Here is a 25,456-nt window from a genome sequence, read left to right on the forward strand (position 1 = left end):
TTCAAATGTGTTATAATTTATATATTATTACAAATTTTATATATCTATGTCTACACCTATATACACATACACAAACATATGTGTGTATGTTTTTAAACCAAATACCTGAAATGCTAGTTATCTCTGTAGCTTCAGTAGAAAAAAATATACCTTGCAGTGAGGAATCTTTCATGATTGGAGAGTCTTTCAGGATCATCATTTTTTTGATCAATAAGGGCTGGAGAAAACCCTGACATGACCAGGGTATCAAGAAACACCAAAAGATTATATCATCATTGGGTCATCCCTGAAAAGTTTTTATTTTTCTATTTGATGGATAAAACTCCATATGAGGTAAACACTGCCAACTTCCTTTACCTCTCTGTATCTTTCCCTCTTCTTCATTAAAAACCCAAGTAAGAAACATTTAAAATCTTTGAATCAACAGTTTAAAGGTATTTGCAATATGTATACAAATGGTCTTTAAAATGACACTATAAAACAAGATTCTAAACTCTAAGATGTTTAGATCACAGGTTCTGAATTTAGTTGAACTTACTCATCTTTTATTCTACTCTGCATTAAATTATGAAAATATATGGTTAACAATTAATTAAAAAACTATTCCATTTTATACAGGACAGACCCGACAATACAAGTTTATACAGCATTACTATTACCTTCTCATTTAGTTACCTTTATTTCTTTACAGAGCACACTCTCTTCTTCTTCATGAATATAAAATTTCACAGTATTTTTCTGGACATCTTTCATGATTTTAACCAAACTGTTAAATACTTCAGGTTCTAACTGGCTTATAAAATTTGAAAGAGCTGGTTGGGCAGAAATGTTTACATCACTGGGCGATTTTGTTGTTTCTTTTTCTGCTGGTTCCTGGGCACTATCACCAGGTACAGTATGATCAGAAGTCACCATTAGTTCTGTGTCATGGTGTGGCTGGTTCACTTCTACTTCAGTCAAACCCAAAGTTGAAGACGAATGCTGCTCATCAGAGTTGGTGTCTTTCAAAGTATCACTACAAAGTGGCTCAGGGAGGTGTTTATTGTTGAAGTCACTTGAGGAAACTGGTATGACATGCCTTCCCAAAGGATTCAATGCTATTTTAGTACCAGAATCGTTAGGACTTACTGGTGGCAAATTCCCACCCTTGACTGATGCTTTGATAATAATAGTATTTAGTTTCTCATGCAAGCCATCTACAAACTCCTGTACACCAGCTTTGGAAGTCTTAGAATATATGAACTCAGAAAGCCGTTTCATCTTCTCTTGTGTTGAAAAGATAGGTGTGGAAATTCTACTGACATATGAAACATTCTTTTGCTTCAAAATCTCTTCTATCTTCCTAGAAAAGAGATTGTACTCTCCTAACACTGTCCTCTCTGTGGTTTCGCTCACTGCAGGCGGCTCTGCTGCTGGCACACACTGCTCCTCCACTGTCACCACCTGACCTGTCAACACGTCATCCTCAGTGGTACCCTTTAGTGTGTCTGTAAATGGAGAGGATGGAAACTGGTAATCAGAACTTCTCTGTCTACTTATTACCCGGGGGTCGTTAGGAAAGGCCTCCTGCGGTGGCAGACACACCAGTTGTTCTTCTGGTGATTTCATACCTATGTAGGAAGAGTTCATTATTATAAGAGCAATCCAAAAAAATAACATCTGAAACACAAACTCATAAATAAGAAAAAAAATGTCAGGTCAAGTATATATTTAGAACTAATTACCCATTGGAAGGTAGAATAAAAATCTCAAATAACAGTGTGAACTCTATTTCCTATGTGCCCTACTTATGGCTGGTCTTTGGATTTTAGTAGCTAGAGTAACAAGTTTGAGTGTTATTTTCTTTGATTCCTTTTGAAGTGTTCGAATAAGCGCCAATTTGACATCAATACAAATTAAGTCATTTGCTTATTTCTGCTTCCCTAACTTTCTGTGGATCTGAGTTTTAATAGATATGTTTTAATCAGGATGGTCAGTTGCAAAAGCTTGCTCAAACCCTATATTCTTGGCCAAGTAACGCCTACTATGGTAATACCCTCTTAATATAAAAATTTTGAGTATAAGGCAATTGAAAGAATGCCAAACTGAAATGCCGTGGAATAATTGCCAAGTTAAGAGATGCATTCAGGATCTAGGATAATTAATTTTATCTGTCTTTAGATTTGCTCTCACATATGAGATTGCTTAGCAGATTTCCTATAATGTTAGAGACTTCAATTTATCAGGGAAAAAAAGGCTGGAGAACATATTTCATAGCTGCATCAACAGTAACACTTTTGATAGTGCTTTCCTAAGCATTTTTATTGTGTTTGGAAATAATTCCCAAAAAAAATCACAATGCTATTACCCCATTTGAGATGACGAGGTCATTCAGCTAGCTGGTGCTAATGAAACTATATAAACTTTGACTCTTTACAACTAGCTCAATCCATAAGATCATACTTTTATCCCCCAAAAATCCTAAATTCAAACACAATATGTTTTTGAAACTACATTTCAAAACAGGTGCCCTAAATCCCTTTTTAAAAAACAAAAGGAAAATATGTTCAATAGCAATTTATAACAGTATTTTAGGAAAAGAAAAAAAATTCATGATCTTTGCCTAGAAGATCATATTACACAATTTTTTCTTTAAAAAATTACTAATTTTTCTTAAATCTTAGCCAACATTCCCTAACAAATTGCTGTTGTGGTATATGAAATGGTACCTCTAAATCAGAAAGTCCAGGTACAAGTATACTTTTCACAACGACAGTACTTTAAATCTATAGTGAATTCCCTATTTAAGTTTGCACCCAGGTGTAGCAGCATGGCCTCTCTATACAAAATTCAGTTTTGATTTTCCCCATAATCACACTTTCCTAAAGGTTTAAAAAGCCTCAACAGCAGTCAGCAGTGACATTTCGCTACCAACCCTCATGGTTACCATGAACTGCTGTACCCATTAAGTACTGCAAAGGCACCTGTCCCTAGAGTAAGAAGACCATAGCAGGTCTGGAGGTAGAAGAAGAGAAGGGGAGCAATATATCCAACGTACCAAGGTAAGAATTACAACTCTATAAAACTGATAAACTAGAAAATTCAGGTTCCATAAAGTAACTCAAATACTGAATGTCCTTAAATGTACAACATGGGCTTTAGTACACATATAAAATGGCTGGAAGGGTACATAAATTTGTAACAGAGGTTGATCCATGGGGAGAAACTAAGTGTCTGGGCTAGGGGTAGAAGACTTACTTTTTGAAATATTTTTGTACTCCTTGAATTATGTACCATGTCAAATGTCTAATTTGTTTAAATAAAAAAATTTTTAATTGTATCTCATAAAACAAATGGGTTGGAGAGGGCCACTTGTAATTTAAAAACTTCTGAGTCGTTATATTAAATGAAATACTTGCTCCCCAAATTTACAGCTATAGTTCAGATGAATAGGCTTATTCCTGAAGGGCTATGGATAACGGAAATTTTTAAAAGCTGAAATATAACAAATTCAAGTGGGGAATTTTCCATATTAAAAAACTATAAACCAAATCTCTTTTTTTTTTTTTTTAAAGATTTTATTTATTTATTTCCCCCCCCCAAAGCCCCAGTGGATAGTTGTATGTCATAGCTGCACATCATTCTAGTTGCTGTATGTGGGACGCGGCCCCAGCATGGCGGGAGAAGTGGTGCGCACCCGGGATCCGAACCCGGACTGCCAGCAGCAGAGTGCGCGCACTTAACCGCTAAGCCAGGGGGCCGGCCCTAACCAAATCTCTTTTAAAAATGCAAACGATCACCACCTAATTTTATTCTGCACAAATTTCCCCTATATGATTTTAATTAAGATTGACAACTTTTATTATTTAAAAAATGTCATCAATAAATGATTTAAAAGAAACACACGTCAATATCTATAATAATGCATGTTTTCTATCGATTGTCATTCAAGCATTGCAGTACTTTGACTCTTAAGTGAAAGGGGAGTAGGAGTTTCCAAAGGCAGCATCATTCAGATCTTTCAATCACAAAATATGAAGATGGTATGCCAAATAAGAGGACTGCAGATACTGACGGAGCATTGTGAAACAAGAACAAGATACTCGCCGCTTCTAATGAGAAAGAATTATTGATAAGACACAAAACATAGATGAATCTCAGATATAATCTTGAGTGAAAGAGCCAAAAACAAAAGAGGACATGTGTAGGTTCCATTTATCTTAAATTCAAGAACAGGTAAAACTAATCTATGGTGAAAGAAGTCAGATTAGTGGCTACTGTTGGGGGCAGGGAGAGTACTGACTGAGAGGATGCAGAAGAAGACCTCTGGGGTGCTGGAAATGTTCTACATCTTGATTTGGGTGGTGGACACATAAGTGTATACATATGTAAAAATTCATCAAGCTGTACACTAAAGATTTGTGCACTTTCCTGTAGGTCATGCATCTGTTGTTCCTGTTTCTTTTTTTTATCATCTTTTCCTAGGAGGAGACATAAAGATTTTCTTGAAGAAAACTATTAACTAAAAGTCTTTTTTTAATTCTCAAAAGAAAGGAATAACCATAAAGATCTACTAAAATTAAAAAATCATTTAGCTTTCCTTCCAAATAACAACACTCAAGATTTCTGAAACAGTAAGATACAATGAAATGGAAGCAAACAACAAGACCGACAATCAAACTCTAGCAAGAAAACAATGCCTATGACCATCTGCAGGGATGTTGAATTGACTGAGTTCAGACAAAAGAGACTGTCTCCTAGGCATCCATTGCAACTAGCTAATCAGTAATATCAGTAATAATAAATGTTTCTGGAATCTGAAAGTTTCCTAATCTGTTATTTAAACTATTTACAGAAATTCGCTTTACAATTAGAAGAAGAAGAATTGGGTCAAAAAATTCAAGGTTAGGAATAATGTACCTAAAAGATAAATGGCCTCACCTCCTCATATTTTTTTAATTTAAAAGAAACTTGAAGACTGCTTCTCATAGGATATGCTGCAGAAAGGGATTAAGAAAAGTATTCTGGTCTTCCCAAGTCATCATATCAGATAGAATCTACTATAAGTGAAGAAAACTTAATCTCTATGAATATGCAGTGTCTTCTTTGAGCACATCCTTTGTATAAGAGTATCTGATACAAATCAATTAATGATTTAAATACAAATATGATAATGTCCAAATTCTCTGTAATTAACAAAACAAATTGATGCCCTATTGATGGAGGACCAGAAATGCAAGTAGCAATTCTGAAGGGCACATTGGGAGGAAAAGCAAAGCAAGCCTTCTCACCTGGTGTTTGTTTCTCACCATGTTTCCCCAGCTGGTCTTCTGGGCTTCTTGCATTCCCTCCTGAGGGAAAGCATTCATTAGATTGTAGACTCTCTTCAGATATTGGTGATACCTATTAAGCACCTTTCAGACAACCCCAAATGCTAACAAATCCAAGTATTCCTTCTTTGCCTAAAATAATCCTGAAGGGTCCTTCAGAAATGGGAAGTTGCTTCCCTTTCCATTCCGGTGATGACAGACTATCAATACCCAGATGTTGTGCCTTCAAATGGCTCTGAACATCAACTATGAAGGGGTCTAAATGAGGAATAGTTAGGATAATCATCTTGTACCAACTACCTCCTTATTCTGTTTCTCGCACTCAAGCCGATGTCTCCAGCTCATAAGTGAGTACCAGTTGCCTCTGCACCATCACCTCTAGGCCTCTTGCCTTCTCTGGTAAGTTACTTAGTAGAGAATGGTACTGAAGCCCATGTAAACTCATCAAGTTTTAGAAATTCTTCTCCAAGTCCCCGGAATTCTCAACAGCTTCTGGGTCACAAGCCAGTCTACTTTTTAACAAAAAGTTGTTTTTTCTTTTTAAAGGTTAAATAAAGGTCTAGGAATGGAAGAGTGCCCTGGAAATATTCCCACAAATGCTTAGCTAACAAAGATGAATAAGTACTTGGAATAATATTAAAAAGTATTTATATATATGTGTCTATGTGTTTGCACAGAGAAATTAGAATACTGAAAAATGATCTTTCAACATTTGCTAAACTATTCTTGCTCCATGGTTTAATAAGCTTTCTAGGGATATTTGCATTTGATCATTTTAGGCCATTCTCAACAATGATCCAATTTCTCTAAGATAATCCTATATTAAGAAATCAAATTTCCTTCAGATAGATGAACCTTAGCATGACCACTTCTTAGATGATAGTTTGTTATAGTGGAGTTTACTCTAATAACTTGAGAAGATAGCATTTAATTAGCTGCCCAAAGACATCATTTCATCTCTGTAGCTACCTCACATTAGAAACTCAATTTCTGCCAACAATTTTCATTTGGAAGTTTGCATGCTAAATTCCATAGGGAGAGCAAGTATGTTTTAAATCCCTCTGCTTTTAATCAGCTCTTTTGCAGATACCTGCTGATGCTGACCATGAACAGTAACACTCAATGATAAACATTACATTGCTCAAAATAAGACACTGAAGATGTCAGAGCCATGTAAGACAAAGTGCCTAGTGACCCAAGAGTGGAATGCAGAAAAGATGAAACCCTTCAGGAAACTGGTCCCTAAGTGAAACCAAGCAAACCTAAGTCCCAGTATACTTGTTCTTACCTGTAATTGGAATCAGTTTCCAATGTATTTCAGTCTCTTCAACATTATTTGACTTAGATTGTCTACGGAATCCATGTTCAATGGGAACAGTGGGACACAAACTGCAATCTTCAAAATTATTCACGCTAATTAAGTTTGGATCCTAAAAATTAGAGTACATATTCAATAGCTTTCTTTTCAATTAATCTTCATGTCAAGAATAAACAACTATTTTCTCACAGCATTCACAAGCCAATCTAAATAATACAAATGAGTAAAATCAAAATGGTAAAGTTATAATACTCTAGTCTCAAACTAAAACATAATTTTTTCCTCAAAACATAATTTGATGTTGATTTAGAGCAGAGACTGGTAAAATTTTTCAGCAAAGTGCCAAATATTTTAGTTTTTGCGGGCCAGATACTCAGATACTCTGTCCTGCAACTGTAGTGCAAAAGCAGCCATAGGCAATACCTAAACAAAGGGGCATGACTGTGTTCCAATAAAACTTTAGTTACAAAAATAGGCAGTGGGCTGGGTTTGGCCCACGCTCCCATCAACCCGATTTTGAGTATTAAATATGCCAGGAAATGTTAACAATATAGTTTCTCAGTGCCCACCTTACACACCTCTCCAAGTGAGCCTCCTGCCATATCATCCGCCTAAAATAAATATCCCAAAACTATATGGAGAAAACCTAGAGACAGGAATTTGACTTTCATTCAAAGTCAGGGAAGAGAAAATGGAAGAACGAGTAAATTAGAAATAAACCCTTAGGAATGTGGTGTCATCCTGGTATTGTTCCCCAGTGATGCAGCCACTTCTTGGGGAGAGATAAAGCTACTTCTCAGCTAGAGATAGTACCCTAAGCACTTATCATAAATAAACTGGATGCCCTGTCAAACAAGGCTGCGAGTCACTTCAGCGGTAATCCTGAAGGCCACTCATTTTCCATTCCTATTTGCATGAGAAATACAAAGTACCTAACCTTGTTTATAACACTGGTATACTCACTTTGGTCACCTTATCTGTCTTACCTTTAGGTTCTGGTACCGCTAACAGAAAGCCAACGTCTTGAGAATTCAATTTTATTATGAAACATTATGGAATTAACCCCCAATAAGCCATTTCTGACAAACAGATTGTCCAGCCTTAACTTTATCAAAACAGGTGAATCTTAGACTATCTATAAGCCTATAAGCAGGAAGGAAAAGAACTATTTCTGCATTTATCTTGTAATAAGGAACAACTTAGAAATACTATCCTGGACAGGTACTTTTATCGTAATATGTATTTTCTTTCTTTTTGAATGGGGAAAAAAACTCATTGAAGCAGACATATATTCACAAAAGCCAAGATAATCACAAGATATATGCTTACTTCTTTCAAATGTAGTTTATGGTCAGTGCCTACTTCACTGGTAGCAACAGGATACTTTAAAGACGTTGTATCAACTTCTAGCAGTGGGCTCTGAGTATCCTTAAAATGGGCATTTTCAATTTTTGCACAAGTAGACTGCTCATATTCTTTCTTATCCGGGGTAGAGTTCAACTCATACTCATGCTTTAGCCTCAGCTCTTCATAGGCATCATCAGTGCTTAATCCTAAGGCTTTGTTGACAGTGTCTGTCAGGGATGCATCAGAATGGCGTGCATTTGCTAGTGTTTCTGATAGCCAATTAAACAGCCTATGGATGTCAGCAATGCTGGAGTTCGAGGTATCCTGCTGCTGCCGTCTCAAGTCAGCATCATGCCCGAGTGAGCCAATAGGCTGTGGAGACTCTGAAGGGAAAAGAGCAAGAAAAGACATCTCTTAAAGTTAAATTTGGAAGACTAGCATAAAAATAAAATCAAATATACCTAAAAATTAATTATAAGACATTTATGGGCAGGAACTCAATTAAACTACTGGCTTAGATACGATCCAGCTATCCTACTACTGGGTATTTATCCAAAGAATTTGAAATCAGCAATTCAAAGGAATTTATGCCCCGCTGTGTTCACTGCAGCATTATTCACAACAGCCAAGACGTAGAAGCAACCGAAGTGCCCTGATGCACTGATGAATGATCAAGAAGATGTGGTATATATATACAATGGACTACTACTCAGCCATAAAAAAGACAAAATCATGCCATTTGCAACAACATGGATGGACCTTGAGGGTATGATGTTAAGCAAAATAAGCTGGGAAGATAAACACATGGATAAAGACAACAGATTAGTGGTTACCAGAGGGGAAGGGGGTTGGGGGGTGGGCGAAAGGGGTAATGGGGCACATATGTATGGTGACGGACAAAAATTAGACTATTGGTGGTAAAAATGATGCAGTCTATACAGAAACTGATAAACAATAATGTACACCTGAAATTACACAATGTTATTAACCATTATGACCTCAACAAATTAACTGAAAAATAAAAATAAAAAACCACGGCCTTACATTTTACAAGTACATCCATCCCTTACTTTACAAATATGACTGGTTCTAAAATTTTGCACTTAGGTGAAAATCCACATTAAATGAAAGTTTATTTTCATCATAACTTGAAAATTCTATTATGGAGAAATGAGCTTAAACATCATGTTGGCAATGTGGTTGACATATATTAATAACTGTCCTGTAGTTACCTTAAACTCTACCACCAAAATCCCAAAGTCAACCAGGTGCTTTACAACAGATAAAATATGTGCACTTGCTATTTTGCAAAATGTTAGGAGGACATGTAGATTACACTCAAATCTACCAAAAAAAACCATCATTTAATTTTATTTCTATCTCCTCTATACCTATTACAGTTTGTCCTTCAGATACTGGCTGACATTCTTATAATCTAAGCCTTTTCTTGAATGACTAGATTACTTAAATTGATAACAAAGCTAGGATATTAAAGATACAAAATCATCCTGAAGAATCTATACCAAACTTGCACTAAGAACAAAAAGCACTACGAGAGAAAACATGTTAAGACATGGCTCCAAGCAGGTATAAATCAGGGTAATCTGCACCACCAATATATTAAAAAACTTGCAAAGGGAGTAGACATTCAGAAAGTCATGTGCTTGAAGAGGCTAAAGCCTCAGTAGATGTCAGGATTTCCAATTTAGGTAGGGTATAATGTACCAGAGCAAAAAAAAAAAGTTAGAAACGATAGACTACATACTGTATGATTCTAATTATATGAAATTACAGAACAGGCAAAACTAATCCATAGAGACAGAAAACAGATCAGTGGTGAGGTGGGGTGAGACGCACTACAAAGGAGCACAAGGCAATTTTTGGGGGTAATGAAAATTTTCTATATATTGGTATATTGTTCTATATACTGGTGGTAACATGAGCTATCAAAACTCATCAAACTGTGCACTTAAAATGGGTGAACTATATATAAATCATACCTCAAAAAAGCTGACGTTAAGGGGGGTAGGAGGGATAGAAGGTTACTTTTCATAAAATGAGTGGGTTCACTACCTAATCAAAATCACCATATTTTATAAGCTAGAATCCAACTTTTAAATTTCTACTTTTAAAAATCAGAAATAAAGAGTGCAAAATGACTAGAAAGAAACACAAATGAGGAACACCTAGAAATTCAAGTCTGATCGTCACTAGTTCTAATTTATGCTATCTACCCCTTCTACCCTGCCCTATTTCTCCTTGGGTCTCTTGTAATTAGCATGGCATTCTCACCATTTTAACTACTGATAAAGCCTGATTTTCACCCACAACTATTTTTTCACATATACAAAATTAGTCAATTATCAGCTTAATAACAGTACCAAAATTTAAGTATCTTGCCTACTATGTGCTCAGTTAGGAAATACAGCCAATGCTTCGGAGTCAGGCAGAACTGAGTTCAAACGTGGATTAGTGAGCTACATAATTTTAGGTAAAGTTATTTAACTTCTCTGAAATGGTTTTCTCATCTATAAAATAAGGATAACAGTGTCTACTACTCAAGAACTAAAGAAGTCCATATATGTAAAGCACCTAGCACATAGTAAGCACCTAACTCTCAAGACACAAGTCAACAGTATAAGACAGCATGGATCACCAAGCATTAACAGGTTCAGCAGAGAACAGAAATCAAGTATAAGCTAAAGGAGATGAAAACCACCTCGGAGCAGAACAGCCAGAAAGCTAAAGAGAGATCTGAACTGCAAAGATATGAGGCTTGAGAGAAATGAAAGATGCTTCAGGCAACAAGAAAAAGAAGTAAAAAGCTGACCATGACATATTCTGGGGAGAGAAGGATGAGCCTTAACCAAGGGGCATGTTCTGAAAGAAGAGCTGGAAACATGGCTACCACCACCCCCCGCAGGCTGGACATGACCAGTCTATAACAAAGCCTTGAAAAATGAATACAGAAGCTGAAATTGTTTTGCAAATTTTGCAAACTGGCAAAGGAATATGGAGAAGAACACGATACGGAAACGAGTGATAGAACCCAGGAAGGCCACCCAGGAGATAAGAACAAGGATAAAAACATTAGGAAGAAAAAGAGAACACAAGTCAAGTAAAGAAAAAAACCTGAAAGTTATTGAAGAGAAGAGCACTGTCAAACAGAAATTTCTGCAATGATGGAAATGTTCTCTATCAATACAGTGGTGTGGGCTGGTAAAATGTACTGGTATAAGGCAGGAAATGAATTTCTCTTACATTTTAATTAATTTAAACTTAAATAATACGTGGCTAGTGGCTACCATATTGGAAGTGCAGGAAGAGAGGAAGTAAAGGAGAGCAGATAAGCGAAAAGCAACTAAGGATACGAACTCGGATTGCTAAGAGAACAGTGTAACAAGGACACTGATCTGACTAACCTAGACAGTTCTGAGACACACTGAATTTTAAAGCATACAAGTAAAACTTGCTTAGTAGGAAACAGAGGAATGGAATACTCAGATCTGCCGTAATCAACAAAAATAGCAGCAGCAGCAGCACAAAATGTAGATCGTTACATCAAAGGTCCCTGAATGCTAAGGTTCGAACACATTTCATACTTATGGACTAGCAGTGTAGAGATCTTAAAAATTTAGATGAAAAAATGTTTTAAATTACTTGTAATGTTGAAACACACACTTAGGAGAAGGGTCTCCCATTTTTGTCTTTTTCTGTCAACTAAAACAAAACAAAGAAAAATAGAAAAAAGAAAAAGCCAAACATATTACCGGACTCCTGGGGTGGGAAAAAATACATGTATGCATCTAAGAAATTTCATTTGAAAGTTCGTTTCATTAAGCAACATCCTAAAAGAACCCAATATTCTATGTTGTACTTTTCCAATTATAAAATTAAAGGAATATAAAAGGACAGGAACTCCAATTAGTAGGATAATAGCTAAGCATACTTTATTTTCTCATATTAGCCTAAGCTACACAATTCAGAAATGTGATATACTAAGGCAGGAGTTGACAAATATTTTCTGTAAAGGACCAGACAGTAAATATTTTATGCTTCAGGGCCATACAGTCTCTGTCCCAACTCTGCCATTATAGCATGAAAGCAGCTATATACACATAATGAATGTGTGTGGCTATATTCCAATAAAACTTTCTTCACAAAAACAGGGGACAGGCTATATTGGCTCTCAGGCTGTAATTTGCAGAACTCTGTACTAAGAGAAAGGACAGAACTACTATACTATATTTTTGGTTGTTATTTTTATACTATATAAGAGCAATATGATATCTTACCTTCATACAGATGGCAATTTTCAGATAAATTACTAGTTTTGGCGAGCTTTCTCATATTTTCAGGTAGATCCTCAAGCTTCCTCTTCAAGACAGTTTTGCTTCTCATATCTTCTGTGTCTGAGTCCCCACCCACATTCTTTTTCCTACACTGAATTAAATTAATCAATTCTTTGACTCTATCCTTATCATAATCCAAAGAGTGACATGACTTCTGTTTTCTAGGTTTAATAGTTTCACCCCTTGAGTTATTTCGTTTTCCAAATTTCATTTTTGTACCATTCATTTCTTCTTCTTGGCCTTCATAATCTGAAAGTGGACTGAACTGTTGAAGTTTTCTATTTTCTTCAAATAGCTCTTTTAATTTACAAATAGGTAACTGATACATTTCTGGCCGAAAAATATAGGTATGCAAACAATTATCAATATGGGATTTATTTTTTGGAGCTGAGTATAAGAATTTTTTATCATCTAATCGTGAATCATATGGAAACATGATAAACTCTCGTTTACCTGAACCAAAACCTCGCTTAAAAAATTCACTTACATACTTTTCAACAACAGAATGAAAATTTATAGTATTTATACTTTTGAATTCCTTTCGACACTGAATCAAAGCAAACTGTAAAAACTGAGTTATTTTTAATACATCTGGCATGCTCTCATGTCTCTCCTGTGGTACTGCATTGGTTGAACCTTTTTGAGCTGTAAACAAACAAAAAAAAGCAAACCATGTTAACAATCAAGAAACTAATCAAACACAGATCAATATATTGTCAAAGAGATGTAACAACATTCATACATTAATGGAGAACCAAACTAGTATGTATCCTAATACATATATGTAATATAGAAATATATGAATAGCATGCTTCTAAGTCCAGGAGTCTAAAATGGTCCAATAAGAAACTAAAATGAAACTGCAGAACATATTTTTAAAGGGAAACATACCCACTCATTGAAGATCTTTTTTATTTCTTATTGTCCCTAGATAATTCAACTAGTGGCAAGCAAAACGTAAGGAGAAATAAAGAGGCAGGGCAATATCTGAGGCTCCTAGCAAGACAGTCCTGCAAATGATAGCAGTATCACTTTTTCCTGTTATAATGTAACGACTTTAACTTTACATGAACTCTCTATCCCCATAAGCAGATATATAGGCACTGAGTCGCTACAATTGAGAATCTCAGTCTCATCTAATAAATAGTGAAACCCATTAGATGGAACTTTACTTTAATATAGCATTAAAATTAGTTCTTAGAAACAGTGAATAGCAAATTTTCTTTAACATCAACGTTAAAAATTCTTATTAACTTCGAATGGCCTAACATTTAACCTAGCACATAATGCCTTTATACTTGCTAAAATTTGAATGCAAAAATGAATTAAGCTAAAAAATCTTATAATAATATAAAACTCTGAAAAACTAAGCTATAGTATTGTTACAATTACAACCGTTTATTTTATGAAAACACTGATAAAACCCAAATAATTTTTCATAATTAAAAAAAAAATCACGTCATATAATTTGTGTTTTATATTGCTAATACCTCTTAATACCTCCAGTATTTCCCAAAACATGATGTAAGAAAGATAAAATGCTTAGTGAGTTATCTGGAAATTTTCAATAAAATGTAGGTATTATGCGTAACTAGATTTAGATATTCAAAGAACTTACCAGTAACTATGCCTCTAGGTTCTTGAAACAGAAACAAAGCATGTAAGACTCGAGGCTTGGCAGTTGGATGTTCTAAAAAAACAGAAGTCAAATTCATTAGCAATGCGTTTTAACTAAAAAGTTAAAAAAGAATTATAAAAACAAGAGAGATCACCTACCATATGGAGAAACCATTTGACAAGGAGAGAGAAGAAAAAGGTATCCTCGATCTCCCAAAGGTTTAACAAGAACCTGCATTTTTGAAAGAGGGAAGGAGTTGAATCTGCTTTATTATTACTCACTATACAGCAGACACACAGCAATTTTTACTAATTATAAAGAAAACAAAAAGTTCTTGATCATCTTTTTAGGAAAAATATTGCTACTGAATTAGTTAAAATCTCTTTACACCAACTCTCTGATTAACAGGATTCCAATGAAACAAAAAGTCCTCAGTTTTCTTAACTTTAATAAGAAAATATTACTGAAAGAATTCCCCTAATTAACTGTGAAACCAGCTTGTTGATTTTTCCTTGAAGCTAAAATACAAGGACCAAACTAAGGACTTCAAATATTTTCCTCAGCAATTCAAAAGACAATTATGTTATTAATTGCCAAGGCAGTGTGCTGGATGTTGGAGATATAAAACAAGTATGACACAAATGCTGCCTTTTAAGAGTTCAGGCTAATCTCAAATGAAATGTGTTGCTATAATCTAATTCTTCACACATTTAACGAACATCTTTCACATGTAAGGCAATTTTCCTTGCCAGAGATAATGTCAAACACAAGCAACACAAGATCCTTGATTCTGAATAGTTTATAATTGGGTGGAGAGAGTAACACAAGAAATATCAATAATTAGATAAGACAGAAAAGTTCTCTAAAAGATTTACAAAGCAACAGGAAGGGAAAAAATACAGTTTGTTTATGGCTGGAAAAAATACTTAGTGTACTGGAAGTGGATTCTGAAGGATGGGTACACTGCCAAGACCCTGAGATTGTGGGAAGCACATTTCAATAGAGGCAACATCATGAGCAAAGGCAGAGTTATAATATAATGGACAGTTTGCAGGCATCAGAGCACTCATGATTGGCAAAAAGGTGAGGACAGAGTAGGATAAACGTATAAGACAAATGGGCTAGATGGTATAAAGACAAGAATGCCAGGTTAGCCAGGAATGCCCTTGAAACTAAACCCTTGTAAACTGGAGTGTTCCCTAAAAAACAAAAAATCTTTGACAGCACCGTGTAGGAGAGGAAAGAAAATGATGTAACGTGAAGAATTCAGTTCAGGGGCTACTGAAATAGTTCACAATATTTTTGGATTAAAGAAAGGGTAAGTAAAGGAAGAACTGAGCATGGCAGTAGAACACAAAAGGATATTCGGATTCTGAAAGAAAATTTGTGCTACCTAAATTCCTATTAAACAATTCCAGTAAACCAAGTCTGTGTAAGAATCAACAATTTAAAGGACAAGAAGTGACTTTGCTACCAATTTACATTTAATAAAAACACTGAACACTCAAAAGTAAGGTGGACAAGGTACCTGCAGAATTTTTGTTTCAGACAAACACTTTTATCCAAAATGTTTTATACATCATATCCCTTTTAACATTTTACCCAGCTTCTGGTTGTCAGAACAGGAAGCTGGGAAGCATGAATGAGATTTTCATGTTTTGTGCTCACTGAGGAAAAACAGATTCTTTTAACTTCTTACCCACTCCAAATACCAGGTTTTTTAAATTCCACTGGCTTAGTGGCCTAAAGACCCTTGTCCTCTAAGGGGTTTCAATGTCCGCAGAGACCCATGGAGCACCAGGACTCTACACCCAGAAACAACACAGGCAGAGAGAGGCCCTGAGCCCGAAGAAACACTTTCAACCCTGTAGAAAAGGAAATACCTGTGAACCCTGTGCTCCTGCTGCCTCTATTTATTACAGCTACTGTTTCTTTCCCCCTCAGAAAATAATATTAACCCAGTCTGTAGATTTTTGTTACTTGATTCTACTATTTTGACTTTCCAGATAACATTACAGGTAATGTGGTACAAAAACAAAAATGCATTAAAAATATAAAATATTAAGCTCACAATCTTAAATCACCAAGCTTAGGAGGAGATAAGCTACCCTAAGTAAAATTCAGCAGAAACAACAGATTCAAATACCTAAGGACTTCAAACTGGAATTATCAGATGCAATATATAAAACAACAGGTATGAAATATTTAAAGAAATAAACAAAATAATCGGCAGAATTGAGAACATGTTCACACAAAAATTGGTACACAAATGTTCATAGCAGCAATATTCATAATAGCCAGACTGGAAACAATTGATGAATGGACAAAATGTGGCATTATCCACAATGAATTATTATTCAGCCAGAAAAAGGAATGAAGTACTGATACATGTTGCAACATGCATGAACCTTAAAAGTATTATGCTAAGTGAAAGAAGCCAGGCACTAAAGGCCACATAGTGCAGGACTCCACTTATATAAAATGTCCAGAATACATACATCCATAAAGATAAAAGTAGATTAGTGATCACCAGGGACTGGGAGGAGGAAGAAATGCGGAGTGAATGCTTAATGGGTGTTGAAAATGTCCTGGAATTAGATAGTGGTGATGGTTACAGAACATTGTGAATTTACTAAAAATCACTAAATTGTACACTTTAAATGACTAAAACGGTGAATCTTATTTCAATAATAAAAAAAAAAGGAATATCAGAATATAATCTCCACCTCCTAGAACAGTGCCTGGCACATAACAGGTACTCAATAAATATTTCTGAAAGAACTAACAAGAACCTGTTTACTAAAAAAAAATGATCAGGGGGCTGGCCCCGTGGCGTAGTGGTTAATTGCGTGCGCTCTGCTGCTGGCGGCCCGGGTTCAGATTCCAGGCACGCACCAACACACCGCTTGTCAGGCCATGCTGTGGCGGTGTCCCATATAAAGTAGAGGAAGAGGGGCATGGATGTTAGCTCAGGGCCAGTCTTCCTGAGCAAAAAGAGGAGGGTTGGCGTGGATGTTAGCTCAGGGCTGATCTTCCTCACAAAAAAAAAAAAAAAAAAGATCAGGCAGATCTCAAAAAGAATCAAATATAACTTTTAGAAATCAAAAATATTCCTTATGAAATTAGAAACTCAATGAATGAATTAAACAGTATATTAGACACAGCTAAAGAGCTAAAGACAGAATTTGTAAACCAGAAGATGGCTATGACGAAATTACTCAGAATACAGCACAGAGAAACAAGTAGATGGAAAACACAAGAGAGGTTAACAGACACGGAGAACAAAATGAAAAGGTCTGACACATGATGCTTCAGAGTCCTAGAAAGACAGTCTAAAGATAATGAAGGAGGGGCCAGCCTGGTGGCGTAGTTGGTGCGCACACTCCACTTCAGCAGCCCGGGGTTTGCAGGTTCAGATTCTGGGCGCATACCGACGCACCGCTGGCCAAGCCATGCTGTGGCGGCGTCCCATATAAAGCAGAGGAAGGTGGGCATGGACGTTAGCCCAGGGCCAGTCTTTCTTAGCAAAAAGAGGAGGACTGACAACAGATGTTAGCTCATGGCCAATCTCCCTCACCAAATTAATTAATAACCCTACAATGGTCTCTAAGTGTTCAAGTGAAAAGAAGAGTCGTATGTCTCTCACTTTAAATCGAAAGCTAGAGATGATTAAGCTTAATGAAAAAGGCAGGTCGAAAGCTAAGCCTCTTGCACCAAACAATTAGCCAAGTTGTGAATGCAAAGGAAAAGTTTTTGAACTTTAGTGAACACACAAATGATAAGAAAGCGAAACAGCCTTATTGCTGATATGGACAAAGTTTTAGTGGTCTGGATAGCTCAAAGCAGCCACAACATTCTCTTAAGCCAAAGCCTAATCCAGAGCAAATCACTACCTCTCTTCAATTCTATGAAGGCCAAGAGAGGTGAGGAAGCTGGCAGAAGAAAAGTTTGAAGCTAGCAGAGGTTGGTTCATCAAGTTTAAAAAGCCATCTCCATAAACATAAAAGTGCAAGGTGAAGCAGCAAATGCTGATGTAGAAGCTGCAGCAAGTTATCCAGAAGATCTAGTTAAGATAATTGATGAAGATGGCTACTAATGAACATGGCCACACTAGATTTTCAATGTAGACAAAACAGCCTTATATTGGAAGATGCCATCTAGGACTTTCACAGCTGGAGAGAAGTCAATGCCTGGCTTCAAAGCTTCAAAAGGCAGGCTGACTCTCTTGTTAGGGTCCAATCCAGTTGGTGACTAAGTTAAAGCCAATGCTCATTTACCATTCTGAAAATCCTAGGGCCCTTAAGAATTATGCTAAATCTACTCCCCCTGTGCTCTGTAAATGGAACAACAAAGCCTAGATGACAGCACATCTGTTTACAACATGGTTTACTGAATATTTTCAGCCCACTGTTGAAACCTATTGCTCAGAAAGATTCTTTTCAAAATATTACTGCTCATTGTCATGTACCTGGTCACCCAAGAGCTCAGATGGAGATATACAATGAGATTAATGCTGTTTTCATGCCTGATAACACAACATCCATTGTGCTGCCCATGGATCAAGGAGTCATTTCAATATTCAAGTCTTATTATTTAAGAAATACATTTTGTAAGGCTATAGCTGCTATAGGTAGTGATTCCTCTGATGGACTTGGGCTAAGTAAATTGAAAATCTTTTGGAAAGAATTCACCCTTCTAGATGCCATTAAGAACATTCGTGATCCACGGGAAGAGGTCAAAATATCAACATTAACAGGAGTTTGGAAGAAGTTGATTCTAGCCTTCATGGATGACTTTGAGGGCTTCAAGACTTCAGTGGAGGAAGTAACCACAGATGTGGTACAAACAGCAAGAAAACTAGAATTAGAAGTAGAGCTGGAAGATGTGACTGAATTGCTGCAATCTCATGATAAGACTTTAACGGATGAGAAGTTGCTTCTTATGGATGAGCAAAGAAAGTGGTTTCTTGAGATGGAATCTACTTCTGGTGAAGATGCTGTGAAGACTGTTGAAATGACAACAAAGGATTTAGAATATGACATAAACTTAGTTGACAAAGCAGTAGCAAGGTTTGAGAGGACTGACTCCAATGTTGAAAGAAGTTCTACTGTGGGTAAAATGCTATCAAACAGCATTGCATGCTACAGAGAAATTGTTCCTGAAAGGAAAACTCAACCAATTGAGGCAAACTTCATGTTGTCTTATTTTAAGAAATTGCCACAGCCACCCCAACCTTCAGCAACCACTACACTGACCAGTCAGCAGTCATCAACATTAAAGCAAGACCATCTACTAGTACAAAGATTATGACTCGCTGAAGGCTCAGATGATGGTTAGCATTTTTTAGCAATAAAGAACTTTTTAAATTAAGGTATGTACATTGATCTTTTAGACATAACGCTACTGAACACTAAATAGACTACAGTATAGTATAAACATAACTTTCATATGCACTGGGAAACCAAAAAATTTGTGTGACTCACTTTATTGCGGTGGTCTGAAACCGAACCCACAATATCTCCAAGGTATGCCTGTAACCATCTTGATAAATGCAATAAATAAACAAATAAATAAATAAAGCATTCAATAAAATTAAAAATCCATTCACAGTTAAAAAAAAAAAGGAAAAATTTTAAACTGATATAGGTATCTATGAAAAACCTACTGTAAACTTCCCACCTAATGGTTAATGTTAGAAGTGTTCTTTTGAAAATCAAGAAGACAAGAATGCCTACAATCACCGTTTTTATTCAACATCGTACTAGAGATCCTAGATTGCATAGTAACACAGGAAAAAGAAATAAAGAGCATAAAGACTAGAGAGGAAAAAACAAAACAATGTTGCTCCCAGATAATGACATCTATGTAACAATCCCAAAGAACGTACAAAAATAAATTATGCAAATTTCATATACTGATCTGAGATAAAATCGATATATAAATGTCAATTACATTTCTATACACACAAACAGAAAATGTACTGAAATGGAAAACAGTGTTTACAACATCATCAAAAAATATAAGATGTCTCGGGACAAATCTAACAAAAAATGAGCAAGACTTGTATCCATAAAATTATAAAACTCTTAAAAGAATACCCTAGAGAAGTAGAGATAATCTTGTTCATGGATAAGACAGCTATCGCACAGACGTCAATTCTCTCAAATTTGATCTACAAATTTAACACAATTCGAATAAAAAAAATCCCAACAGGGTTTTTTTTGGGGGGGCAGGGGGGACGTAACAAGCTGATTATAAAATTTTTTGAAAAAACGCTGAATCTCAAATAGCAAAACACTCCTAAGAAGGATTAAAAAAGTGGGGCAATTTGCCCTACCTGGTATCAAGACTCTTTAGTGGAGACAGGATGGTTTATTCAGTAAATGGTTCAGGAACAACTTGTTATTCATATGGGGGGAAAAAAACGAAGTTGGATTTCTATAGTATATCACGCAAAAAACAAAAAGCAAAATAATATATACATATTTTCAAAGTCTTAAGTGCCAAAGGCAAAATCATAACACATTCAGAAGAAAATATAGGGCAGTATCTGTAAGACCTAGGGGGAAGGAAAAATTTCTTAAAGAAGTCACCAACAGTGCTTAACATTCAGGCAGATAAATTCAACTACATTAAAGTTAAGAATATCTGTTCTTCAAAAAACACCATGAGTAAAAAGTAAAAAGGCAAGCACAAATTATTAAAAAAAAAAAAATTGTAGCATACATAGCTGAGTATTAGTACCCAAAATATATATAAATCTCCTCAAATTAGTAAGAAAACATAAGCCACTCAGAGGAAAAACAGGCAACTGACCATTAAAAGACGTAAATTTATGAAAGGATGATCAACTCATCGTATTGCAGGAAAATACAAGCTAAAATCACAATAAGATACTATTTTACACCTACCAGAATGGCAAGATTTTGCCAAAGTCTAACTAAACCAAGCAATTGTGAGTATGTGAATTAACAGGAACTTCCTGGTATTGGGGGGATATAAATTGGTACAACCACTTAAAATAATATGGCATTATCTTATAAAGCCAGTCACGTGCCTATATTATGATTCAATAATTCTACTTATAGATAATAAATCTAATATATTATATACCTGAGAGAAAAAATCTTGTACATGTACATCAAGAGATATGTAGACGAATGTTCACATCACAGACAATATTCAAATTTAGGGATCTCTCATTTTTTTTTTTTTAAGAATTAACTTGGGCCGGCCCCGTGGCTTAGTGGTTAAGTGCGCGCGCTCCGCTACTGGCAGACCCGGTTTGGATCCCAGGTGCGCACCGACACACCACTTCTCTGGCCATGCTGAGGCCACGTCCCACATACAGCAACTAGAAAGATGTGCAACTATGACATACAACTATCTACTGGGGCTTTGGGGGAAAAAAAAAAGGAGGAGGATTGGCAGTGGATGTTAGCTCAGAGCCGGTCTTCCTCAGCAAAAAGAGGAGGATTAGCATGGATGTTAGCTCAGGGCTGATCTTCCTCACCAAAAAAAAAAAAAAAAAAAAAAAGGAATTAACTTGACTTACCACCAACCAAAAGAGAGCTCATATAATTTCACTTATTTCATAAATCTCCCTGTGGGAAAATAAAACATCCCTGGATTTCTCAGTGCTCCTGCAAAAAGCCCTAGCCTTCTGATAGGCAGAAATGTATATGATATAAAGATAGGAAATGTTTGCTTTAATTCCCTCCAGAAATATTTTACTCTTCACATATCTTAAGAATTAGATCTGTAGCCAATCATCTAGTCAATTGCTCCAACCCAAAAGGATAATTAAATTTTTCTTATTTCCCTGAGAGTGCCAAGTAGGTACACACGAGGGCCAAGAGGTTACAGCACAGATTAGGTTCCTAGGTTAAGTCCCAAGATACCAGGAAGACTAAAGAGCTATCTCCCTAGGCGTTTACATTTTAAGTTGGAATGAGTCACAGGAATCTGGAGATGTCTTTAGGTCCAAGAGGGCCACCTGGCTCCTAAAGAGATTTTATTTATTTACCAAAGAGTTGAAGTTAATATTCATTATATTTCAAGGAGACCTTTTCAGGAGGGGAGGGAGCTAGCTGCCTCCTTCCCTTTATAAGCAAAGAAAAATCATTTTTCCTCATCTCTTGCCTATGGAATATCCAGATACTTGCATAGGCTAATTAACCTCTCTCTCATTGTGTTGCCCTAAGGGTAAGGACTAGGGCAAAGGAGGGCTAACTCATTTACTACTTACTTTGAAGTCTTCACTAAATCTGTCTGATCTAGAACACCTCGTGTACGTAATTCAGGATAAAATTATTAAGAACCCAATAGCCCCAATGCACCTCCCATTACCATGAGAATGAATTTTGCAGGAAAAGGGGTAGCTACACAAAATACCTACGTCCATTAGATTCACACAGTGTGAACTATGGAATGCCCGTGCCCTCTAAGATTTAGGATCTTACTTTACTTCTTGATTCTGGGAAGACCCCATTCTCCATGAACCTAATATAATACCTACTCAGGCGGAGACCAAATGCCAGTATCCTTCCTATGCTGAATCTCACCATTAGGAACTCAACAGATACGGTAATTTTTTGATAAACTCCTCACTGTCCAGACTCTCAATACTCATTCTCTGAAATGTAAGGACCAAACAGATTTGGATAACTCAATATCCCACTATATCCAACCTAGTATCTAAACTTTCATTTTCACTTTCTGAACTCAAGAATTGAACAGATTTTGATCATGAGGAATACTTGTATTACAGACAGGCTTTCAGAGGAAAACAAGAAATGTACATATAAGAGTATGTTCATATGTAGTGAATCTGCATGTGTGTGCGTGTGCACATGTGGGTGTTCTATGACGCCTAAGCCCAAAGGTTTCTAGCAGGTTAGTAAAAAAAATTATTGCTATGTATCCACCAATTCATAAGTGTATAAACTCTGCCTAAAAGTTTTGTATATAATGTGACTCTCTCATCTATAAACAATGGAATGATTAAGCAAATATATATGCATACAACAAAACTCTATGTAGCCATTAAAAATGAAGTTGCAGGTTCTGAAAATCACTGATATAAATCTCCATTTGACTGCCTAGAAATTGAGGCTCAACAAAATGAGGAGTACAAAGAAGTCAACTGCTGTAAAACTTGATTAAATGGCATACCTGCGCAAAAAACTTCTCTCCTTCTCTACTGGAATATCCCATCAACATTTAAACATGAGCTCATCTATCTCATGTTAATAGAAAACTTGGAATAGCCACTCCTCTTCTCTGCAACCACCTTCTCTCCTTCAGCTAACTGTACAAATTAGCTTCACATATTCATTTTCCATTCATTCCTGAACCCATCACAATCTGATGACTGACTTAATCCCTCTACTGAAACTCAATATAGTCAGTATCTATTAAATTGGATACTACCTAGTAAATATCTCTTAAATCAGTCTCTTCTTATATCATCATTCTTACCTTTCTCATCCAACCCACCATCACCCTCTAATGTAATAGTTTCCTATCTCATCTCCCCAGTTCAATGCATTCTCTACAGAGTAACGAAGGTAAACTTTCGAAATACAGATCTGATCACGTTGCACACACAATCAACACCTCATTCCACTCCCTTTAAAATCCTTTGCTCTTAGGATCAAGTCCAAACTTCCAAACATCTGAACATTGTCTGCGTGATACAATAGGACATAGCCCCCTACACACTTTTCCAGTCTCATGTTCTACTACTTTCCCCCAACTACCAGACTGTTCTTTTATCCCTTCAACCTCTCCAAGTGCCTTGTTATTTTTGGATCTTCAAATGTAACACTGTCTCTACTGGAACAAACCACACCTATCTAAGTAACTCCATTTATCCCTCGGTATAATCCAGAAGAACAGTCTCTTCGTCTCATTCTTTACTAAACTATATATTCTGCATAAGAAAATGATATTCAATAAATATTTGTTGAATATCACAGTCACAATCACAAAATACAATAAAGTTACTTCATGGGGAAGACTAGTTTATAGAAGGTCTAGTGTCATGGTTAAAAATAAGAGTACCAGAGGCCATAGTAAAATGCTGTTAACTAAATGATAGCAACACAGAGACCTTGTGGTACTTTCAGAGGTAAAAATGAAATAAACTGAGATATTAATATGATCACTTATTAATATGCATGTTTCTAAGGGAGAATGAGGAACATTTTAAAACCTTTCACTCACAAGTTTTTCTTTCTCTAGTTTTTGCAGTAAACTCTCCATGTTACTTCCAATTCTTGTCTTTTCTACAACTTCATAAAGGCTGCAATACATTCCATTCTTCAAAACTGACGTAAGAAAAAATACATAGTAAATATTCAAATCAAGTCTGCTTCTTATGTATTTCAGTAAAATTAAATTACTTTACCTTCATTTGGACCTAAGTATGTTTCCTTATAAAACAACGCTGGCGGGATTTTCTGTTTCAGATGATCAATACTCATAACTGTTTCAACATCTAACTTCTCAGGACTGAAAGAAAATTGAAAAAGCATGTTTGCCTTACCTGTATTTTTAACTCATACATAATAGCAATGTTATCTTTCTCTCTCTCACACACACACACGTATCTTGATGGAAAACGGAAGAGCATATTTATTAATATTGCACTTTATTCTAAAGAGGATTTGATATGGGAAGTCCAGATACATGCACAGGTAGGTAGACAGCCTGACAATATTACCAACTTTTCCTCTTTAAGCCAGAAGCTAATCCTATATGCCAAATTTACTAACCACAAAGGATAAAAGGTTGTCATTTTATTAAAGACAATTCAAGTATGAACTATTAAAATAATCTTCAAACATTTATGAAGGTCCATAATGTCTATTGCGGTGGTAGCAAAAGATCACTTGAGACCTTTCTATTTCAACACATGTTGCACAAGACTGAAAACAGCCTATAAATTTTAACTTAACTCACCACATAAAGCTGTTTCCAACAACGAACTGATAACTTTTAAGTCTATCATGTTCAAATTGCTAAATGAAACAGATATCTAATTAGGATAAAACTTTGAAAAATCACTTTTAAGATTAAATATCACTAAGAACAAGTTTTATGCCACAAATATGACTATTTAGCCCATCCTCAAATGAAGGCAGAAAAGCAAAGAGCTCACCTTACCAAATAAGTTTCTGAAGTTATCAAATCAATCTTTTTTAAAACAAACTAATATTTATATTTAAGTTCTTACAGACCAAAGTAAAACCTAAATATAAGTAAGAAAAAAGAGCAAAAGAAGAAACTGAACAATTAGCAACCACTAATTGCTATTTTCTTGTAATATAACATACTTACAGCTTGATGGGCAAAAAAGCACGAGTGGCTGACCTCAGAGAAATGTAACACAAAAGCTTTCCTTTATTTAAAAGCTGTCCCTTCCACAAGGTGTAGTTATATTTATCTAAATGAAAAGAATAATGACACAATTCAGCCTCTTGGCAGCTCAGAAGCAAATATATGTTTA

At 35.8% G+C, this 25,456-nt stretch overlaps 1 protein-coding gene across 7 annotated transcripts in view; it reads right to left on the reverse strand.

The window, feature by feature from the left end:
• Positions 1–25,456, reverse strand: part of TASOR (transcription activation suppressor) — a 49,550-nt gene that overhangs the window by 7,574 nt on the left and 16,520 nt on the right. For 2 of the 7 annotated variants that reach the window (XM_058561486.1, XM_058561495.1), the window contains exons 9-18: positions 25,288–25,393; positions 24,356–24,459; positions 24,172–24,275; positions 14,103–14,175; positions 13,945–14,016; positions 12,270–12,971; positions 7,957–8,357; positions 6,598–6,739; positions 5,271–5,330; positions 676–1,610 (exon numbers count right to left, since the gene is read on the reverse strand). In XM_058561486.1, the coding sequence (XP_058417469.1) occupies positions 676–1,610; positions 5,271–5,330; positions 6,598–6,739; positions 7,957–8,357; positions 12,270–12,971; positions 13,945–14,016; positions 14,103–14,175; positions 24,172–24,275; positions 24,356–24,459; positions 25,288–25,393 (2,699 nt within the window). The remainder of the gene's footprint in view (positions 1–675; positions 1,611–5,270; positions 5,331–6,597; positions 6,740–7,956; positions 8,358–12,269; positions 12,972–13,944; positions 14,017–14,102; positions 14,176–24,171; positions 24,276–24,355; positions 24,460–25,287; positions 25,394–25,456) is intronic. The other 5 variants (XM_058561468.1, XM_058561502.1, XM_058561477.1 and 2 more) reach the window with 3 other exon arrangements.

Source organism: Diceros bicornis, chromosome 2 (assembly GCF_020826845.1).
Source record: "Diceros bicornis minor isolate mBicDic1 chromosome 2, mDicBic1.mat.cur, whole genome shotgun sequence".
Classification (NCBI taxonomy): Eukaryota; Metazoa; Chordata; class Mammalia; order Perissodactyla; family Rhinocerotidae; genus Diceros; species Diceros bicornis.